This window comes from Arachis duranensis, chromosome 9 (assembly GCF_000817695.3).
Source record: "Arachis duranensis cultivar V14167 chromosome 9, aradu.V14167.gnm2.J7QH, whole genome shotgun sequence".
NCBI lineage: Eukaryota > Viridiplantae > Streptophyta > Magnoliopsida > Fabales > Fabaceae > Arachis > Arachis duranensis.
This window is the reverse complement of record NC_029780.3, coordinates 31398585-31406966: the sequence shown is the minus strand read 5'-3', so window position 1 is coordinate 31406966 and position 8382 is coordinate 31398585. Positions and strand designations below refer to the sequence as shown.

Genomic DNA, 8382 nt, shown 5'->3' with positions numbered 1-8382 from the left:
ATTTTATTAAAATTTATCTAAGATAATATACATACAAATAAATATATAATAACTAATGTTTTTATTCACAGAACATGCATTGTATCTTATTAAATTTAAAAAATTCTCTGAAAAATAACGGTAAAGGGCGTTTTCTTAATAAGTAGTGATAGGGAGTCAATGGTTTAAGTGTATAATATGTATAATGGACTAAATCTTTGGTCTATGAATAAAATGAACATTACTCATACTATCCAGAATAACCATCTGGATACAGGATAATAAACATCTCATGTCATAAAACCACTCATCCCAAAAACTTAAACTAATTTTGGGGTTCACCAAAGATCAAATTCTTGACTTTTTGGATCTAGAACTCTAATATCATATCATGAATCCACTTATCCCAAAAGTGTAACCTGACAGAACAATGTAACACTAATAAAGTAATGGTCATATCTCTAATATTTTCTAAACCTCAATTGTACACATAGTACGCTTAAGCCATTAGCTCCTTATACTTTCTCTTTCTTAATATATGAAATAGCGGGACACAAGGGCATATATATAAAATAATCAAAAGTATTATTTTTATATAAAAATTAACTATTAAAATTAATCATTAATATAATATATTTTTATATAAATATATGTCGGATTTAAATTATTTTTAATATATATTTTATGTTAATAAATAATTTTGATGTACACATGGTTGTAAAATAATATATATGGCTATAATCACCAGAAGTAGATCCTGATCAAAGAAGGATAATACATATATTTTTTTTTATATTAGAGTGCAAATCCATATAGCATATAGTTGTTGTATTCTTGTGCCAACCCTCTCTCCTCTCACCACACCATAAAAGGAGGAGAGTTTCCTGCTTTTTGTCTTCCTCTACTTCCCACAAATCCCTTCTTTTTCTCATGAAAATTCATAATTAACTACTTCTATAACACCTTAGCTTGAGAGAGAGAGAGAGAGAGAGAAAGAGAGAGAGAGAGAGAGAGAGATTAATTAGTGTTTAAGAAATTAAAAGGGAACAATTTGAGTAGATTCTTGGTTGTTGCCTCATCAAATGTCAAACATAACAAGTTGTGATAGTGGGAGCTTCTCAACAGAGAACACAGTTCCATTATTAGAAGATGCAGTGGTGAAACAACAATCTTCAGAGATTCTTGGTGGTAGGTTCCATCATAGTCCACATTCTCATACTTCAACAACAACAACCAATAATAACAATAATAATACCAATGCTTCCAACACAAATTCTCAACCTCCTCCTCCACCTCCTAAGAAGAAGAGGAACCTACCGGGAAATCCAGGTAAAATTATTATTTTCTTACAACATCAAGAAAAAGGGGGGAAGTTAAAACGGTTTTTAATTTTTTTTTGTTTTTTTACATTTTTATCTAATTTACAGTTTACTATTTTAAAACTTTAATTAACATTTTTTCTGCTTTATTATTTGTTTTGCAAAGATCAGTTCTTCTAGAATTTTAAACGGATATATAATCAAATTAAAATTGAACCATAATATATATAGATGAAGGTTGTTATTCATGGCATGCATAGATAACAAGAGCTCTGGCAATCCTTTCATTAATTTGCATATAGAAAGGATCAGTATATACATACTTCTTCACCCATGTCCTTAATTGGTTCCAAAAAATAAAATTAAGAATTATAATGTTGTATATTCGCTCTCATATTACAAAGTGAGCTTCATGAAAAAGTCCCATATTAAATTTCTGGACATAATGGAGTCTTAATTAATTTGAGTACATTTAACTAAAATATAAATCTATATGCTCCACAAAATTAATTAAAGAGGATTAGGCTTGATCTGATTCAATTCAATACAAAAACAAGGGATGTGTAATTAAGTTCCATATTTAATGTGTTAATTTTTTCTAAGAGCAATGCTAGGGGCCAGCAATTTTTGTGATTGTTAGCCATTAACTAGCCATCAATGATAATTTGATGGTGTGAGATTGGTGTGAGATTTCATCCAATGGCTCACCTTTCTCTGCTGGTTAAATGCTGGCCAAAATTCAACAAAACTGCTGGCCCTCTAGACTTTTTCTTTTTCTAATTATGATTAGTTACTAAATAAATGAAGCGGAGAGACAAGGATCTGGATGGTGATAAAAAATAAATGGTGAATTATTGGTTTCGTTATAAGTAGTAAGAAAGAAGAGAGGCTCAATTATTGGGTTGCAGTGGTTTACAATCATTGCCCTCCTTCACTGTTGACTTTGCTTGACTACTACTACGTCTACTAGCTACTTCTATCTCCCCGACCATATACTTTCGCATATGAGATACCTCGTACTCCTCTTTTATTTATGTGCTTATGTAAACTTTTTTTTTTCATTGTTTGTTGAAGAATGCGCCAAAATAATGCTGTTGGAAGATATATGGGGAGAGAGAGAGAGAGAAAGAGAGAGGTTTTGTAGTTTTTGATCTAATTTAAATGACACATCCAATTATCTCTTTGACTTATATACATTATATGGCTATACAAAAAATAAGTTATCTGTATAAAATATATATTAAAATATAAAATATGTATTAAAAATAAATTAAAAATATATTTTATATATAACATATAATAATTAATTTAATAACTATATTTTGTGTATACATAATATTTTGTATTTTTTTTTTATTAGCTTGAATGGTTGTGTCTTCTCCCTATTTTTTAATAACTAGAGATTTGTATTAGAAAATTAGTATAATTTATACTACATCAAAATTCAAATGCAGATAATTCAGTAAAAATTATATATATAAAAACCCTTACATGCCATATTGGTTCCACTTGATGTTTTGTGAACAAACAATCCAATATTACATTTTCATCGTTAATTTCAATTTAACATACACGTGCACATACTATACATATGTTAGCTTTTTCAGGTTTTTTGTTGTCTTTTCCTCCAGCTACATATATATCAACTGAAATTAAATAATTAGAACAAGATTCTTATCTTCTTTAATTTGGGTGACATACAATAATTTCACATTAAAAATTAATGTTATAATTGGACATAAATATATACTTCGTATTTAACATTTGACACAATACACTTGTAAATTTCAGATCCCAGTGCTGAAGTGATAGCTCTATCACCAACAACACTAATGGCCACAAACCGCTTCATATGCGAAATATGCAACAAAGGGTTTCAAAGAGACCAGAACCTTCAACTTCATCGGCGAGGACACAACCTGCCGTGGAAGCTGAAGCAGCGAACGAGTGCGGAGGTGAGAAAGAGAGTATATGTGTATCCTGAGTCCTCGTGTGTTCACCACAACCCCGCGAGAGCGTTGGGTGACCTCACGGGAATCAAGAAACACTTTTGTAGGAAGCATGGTGAGAAAAAGTGGAAATGTGATAAGTGCTCAAAGAAATATGCTGTTCAATCTGACTGGAAGGCACATTCCAAAATATGCGGTACAAGGGAGTACAAATGTGACTGTGGCACCATCTTTTCCAGGTTCATCAATATATATACTTATTTAAAATATATTTTTAAACAAATTATATTTATCATTATATTCTAAACAATTATCATATTAAGTGTATATTAAAAATTAATTATTTATATAAAATATATATTAAAATATAAAATTAATATGCATGTATTTAATTCATATATAGATATAAATATATAGTGATTGATTTGGTAGTTAATTTTGTTTTGTACATAATATTTTTAATTGTATATTAGTTATGTACATGAAAATTTTATGTGGCCACATTAAGCATTAAGTTGAATATTTTTCATAATTATTTATTAAATTCCATTTTAACTTTAAAATAAACATATAATTTTAAGTAGTATTACTCCATAATAATTATTATAGCATATGCACCACCTTATTGACATTTTATAACCAAGTATTTCTCTATTTATATATTAATTATCGGATGGAATGTGAATTTTTAATAGAAGTAGAGCCGTGTATTAAGTATTGGGTTAATATAGTATTTGTTAGATGACTAGGTTTATATTGAAGATTATAAAATTTCATTGGCATATTTTATACTCCATATCGTCATGGGGTTTGACTCGTGTTAATTTTTTTACTTAATTTCGTTACACTAGTTGCATCTTGCATGCAGTAGCAATCCTTTGAAGCGTGCTGTTTTGGATATCAGATATTCTTCTTGACCACACACGCACACCCTTGCTGAATTATTGTTATATATGTTTATTATATTTAATTCAATAAGCCTATATCATTTTTTATATTGCAACGATGTATATTTAAATATTAATATAAAATATATACTGAAAATAAAAGTTTTCAAAAGTAAATGTGAAAGTCTTTAATTGGTCTACAAGGACAAGTCATTATTCATATTCAACTTTATTTGTCTCCAGCTGGTTTCCTTGTCTAAGCCATTAAAATATTAGTATTGGTTTGTTATTTAACACAAAATTGTCCATAAATGGTCACATTGAAAAAATTATAGGCCATATATAAAAGAGTATATTCTATGTTTTCTAGAAAATAATGTATTTTTATGTTCAATGCTTCTCTTTCAATTTAATATCCATGAAGTAGTGAGCGTTTAGATATTGTCTCATAAAAATTAAAAAGAATGTCACATGTTATTAAATATTATTATTTTTAGTTAATATTTAATCAATAATAATTTATATTTATATATATTATATGTATAAAAAATATATAATTTATATTTATATTTATCTTTGTACAAGCAATTGTTATTTTGTACTAATAAATTAATAAAATTTATTTATTAAAAATAATTTGATGTTTATGCTACTTAAACAATAACTAAAAATACTAAAAAATATTAGCTCTTAAAAATTTCTCATACATGAATGTTAATATTTGAACTTTTCTAGTTTTTTCACCAGAGGCTCTACACTTCTGTAAGAAAAAATATTAAGGCTAACCCTTTTAGCATTAAAAAATAAAAGTCATCTAGTATTGATTTACAAAAATAGTATTGAGCATGTAGAATTTTTATTATTAATCGAAACTCAAAAATATTATGCGTAAAAAAAATAATTATATATTTACATATAAATATATACATTATTAAATTGATTTTTTATCGTAAAACTTAAAGATTAGCAAGAATAATTGTTTTTTACAAATATTTTTAGTTATTAGTCTAATTTTTTTGTTAACATCATTTTTTTAGTTTATACTTTTAAATATTGTTGATTAACTAAATTTTATTAGTTCTTTAAACATTTCTCAATTTTCTATGTTTATTTTGTATTTCACGTATATTTTATGTAAGGTAAAAATTTAAGTGTAATTAATTTTATATAAAGTTAATAGTTGAAAGTGATTAAATAATTTAATAAATTTGATTAAATTTTTACCTAAAGGACTCTTACCTATCACTCTCATATCAAATTAACTGCAACTTAGCTTTTATGTTTATATAAACATTTGCTTTATTAATTTATTTTTTGAGTCTCCACTTTTCTAATAGAAAAAGAGGTGCTGCCATAAAGACTCATAAAATGTCTTTTTATAGACACTTATGTGTCGTATTATTATTGGATTATTGGACGTATTAATTAACTGGTTATTTTTGAATTTTTTAACAAACTAGAATAAAATTAATTTTTTATAACAATAACAATAAATTCAATTTTTATCAGAAACAGTCGAATTGATCAATTTACATAACTCACTAGATCATGGTTTATTTTAAAACAAAAATTATAGATATATTTGTCTTTTTATAAAAAAATTTAAGCATAATTTAATTTAGATTATATAACTCGATCAGATCAAATCGAATTTAATAATTATAATGCAGACAATTAAAGTTATTATTGTTACTATAATAAACCGATTTTATTCTAATTTATTAAAAAATAAATTATTAACTGGTTTAATAAAAATGAGTATAATATTATCACATGTAAATATCTTAAAAAACTTTTTTTAGTATTTTTATAAAAATAATCTCCAATAGAAAAAGCAACCTAATTATTGAGATGTGTTATTTGTTGATATTGTGCAGAAGAGATAGCTTCATCACCCACAGAGCATTCTGCGACGCACTTGCAGAAGAGAACAACAACAAGAAGAACGAAGGATCATTATTCCCAAACATACCTTCAAATCTCCAATCCCAACCACAAATCCCAAACCTCCTTCTTCCCTCTCTACCAATCAACACCACCCCCACCACTCTTTCTTCATCCTCCTCACTCCCTCTTCACCACGACCTCATCATTCCAAATCCCTCCTTCAACAACATACCCTTCCCGAGAAACCCCAACACCACCACCACCACCACCACCACCACTACTTCACATCCTTCTCTTCAACTCACCTCAACCATCTTCGATGACAACGCCCTCCACTTAACTGCGTCGTCGTCATCACTGTCCTCGCCGCACATGTCAGCCACCGCGCTGCTTCAGAAAGCAGCGCAAATGGGTGCAACCGTCAGCAGCAGCAACAACAACAACAACATGGTAGTGGAGAATAGCAACAAGGGTGGCGGTTATGTAACCGCCACAACAAGTATGGCGCCGCCATCGTTTAGCGGAGTAGCTCCAATGCAACAGAATGTGAATAACAATAATAACAGTTTGTTCATGAACCAGTTCATGCAACAAGACATGGCTACTACTCCTCATCATTATGGTAATTTGATGTGTGGAATGAACGGTGTGGATATGTTCAACGCTATATTGGACCAAAGCAAGGCACTGTCCAAGATCATTGACCACAGTAACCACCACCGCGAAAGTGCGGTGGCGAAAAGGGAGTGTACTAAGGGTGGAAGTATCGGTGGTAATAGTGATGTGATGACGTTGGACTTGTTGGGAATTGGAGGAGGCGGCGGCGGTGGACATAATGGAAGTGGTGGTTTCTATGGCGGTGGTAATAATAATAATAACCAGCAACAAGGAGATAATAATGGTGCAGCAAGTGTAAGAGACGAGGTTTGGAATTGGTCAACGAAGAACGCAGGTTTTGAATCCTTCTCAGCAACAAGCAGCATTTGAATGAATGAATTCTTGTTATCGTGAAGTAGTATTTTTATACTTTACGATAGAGTGAAGTATATGATCATAAATCATTGAAAAAGTCACATGTGAAGAAGTATAAGATGTTACTTTTTCATTGGTTAAATCATAACACTTTATCATGAAGTAATACTGTTCTACTTTATATGAGTATCTATTGTCACGAAATAATTTAACTTCTTTTTTTTTTTTTTTCAATGGCTGGGTATAATTTTCTGCCAAGTTTGGTCGTTAATTATGTAATTTTTTCTTTAAAAATTTTAATTTAGCTATGTCCTCCTTTCGGCCATTCATTTATATTTTATTATTGTAATCTGGAAATTAAATTATGGAAGAAAACCGAAAGTGCCTTGGCAAAGAGCAAGGCACGTTAGAGTTGGGATAACAGTGTAGATCACTTCTTTGTGTTCAGATAATTATTACTGCTGTTAAAACGGTTATGGTAAAATGTTCTTGACTTTATTCAAGAATAAATAATGATGTATGAACTGATTGAGAAGAAAAGTAAGGTTTACTCCACATTTATTGGGTAATTTACTTATTTAAACTAGTTAAAGAGAGATATTATTAGAATGTTCTAAACTAAATGCACTATAATTTTATCCTCCCACTTTTTATATAAATCGTGGCATACCTACAAGTTTTTCGAAAAAATATAAAACCTAGTAGATTACCAGGATTTAAGCTTCAAACCTTCATACATGAATCGTTGTCACTGTGCATATTTTAGAAGTGTCAGAAATAAACCTTTTTCACTTATAAGACCACGATTTATACAAACTATAGGCACACAAGCCAATGAGTAATAACTCAAATGGTATAGTCTCTCGATATTCAATTAATAGGTTGCGGGTTCGAATTTCCTATTTTTGCTAAAAAAAACTATGGGCACATGAAGCATAAGTCGTGGGTTTAGTGTTGGTTTTCCAAGAATCGAATGAAACCCATGAAAGACCCATGATTTAGTGTGATACATACATAAAACATGTAAGAAACCAACGATTTATGCAAAGTGGTGGCAATCAGTAGCGAGGCAACGTTTTAGTTGAGCCATTTGAGCGAAGAAAACTCAAACCATATGTTTTACTCAAATTTTGTTTATGTTCAAAAGAAAACGTGGGTATTTCAATATTGCAATTGTAACGTCAAATAAAATTAAAAATAATAAAAGCAACAAATAAACATGTAAATATAAGGTGCTGATGGCGAAATAAATTGCAAAAATTAAAACAAACAGAAAATTAAAAAGAAGATGTAGAAAAAAATATGAACTTAAAAAAAAGAAGACGTAAAAATAGAGAAATTTTATTAATAAAAACTAAGAAAGAGTAAAGTACAAGTGTTTGAGTTCAC

At 29.3% G+C, this 8382-nt stretch overlaps 1 protein-coding gene across 1 annotated transcript; it reads left to right on the top strand.

Annotated features, from left to right (window-relative positions):
* The first annotated feature begins 792 nt into the window (after positions 1-792).
* Positions 793-7548, top strand: LOC107465334 (zinc finger protein GAI-ASSOCIATED FACTOR 1-like). Its single transcript, XM_016084318.3, has 3 exons — positions 793-1308; positions 3090-3486; positions 6012-7548. The coding sequence occupies exons 1-3, from the start codon at positions 1062-1064 to the stop codon at positions 7006-7008; spliced, it is 1641 nt and encodes a 546-aa protein (XP_015939804.1). The 5' UTR covers positions 793-1061; the 3' UTR covers positions 7009-7548.
* The last annotated feature ends 834 nt before the right edge of the window (positions 7549-8382 follow it).

What these genes read in the sequence shown, in the direction of transcription:
- LOC107465334 (XM_016084318.3), top strand. Translation starts at nt 1,062, where the DNA reads ATGTCAAACATAACAAGTTGTGATAGTGGGAGCTTCTCAACAGAGAAC. An exon ending in GAACCTACCGGGAAATCCAG is followed by an intron (nt 1,309 to 3,089) that starts GTAAAATTATTA and finishes TGTAAATTTCAG; the next exon opens with ATCCCAGTGCTGAAGTGATA. An exon ending in TGTGGCACCATCTTTTCCAG is followed by an intron (nt 3,487 to 6,011) that starts GTTCATCAATAT and finishes GATATTGTGCAG; the next exon opens with AAGAGATAGCTTCATCACCC.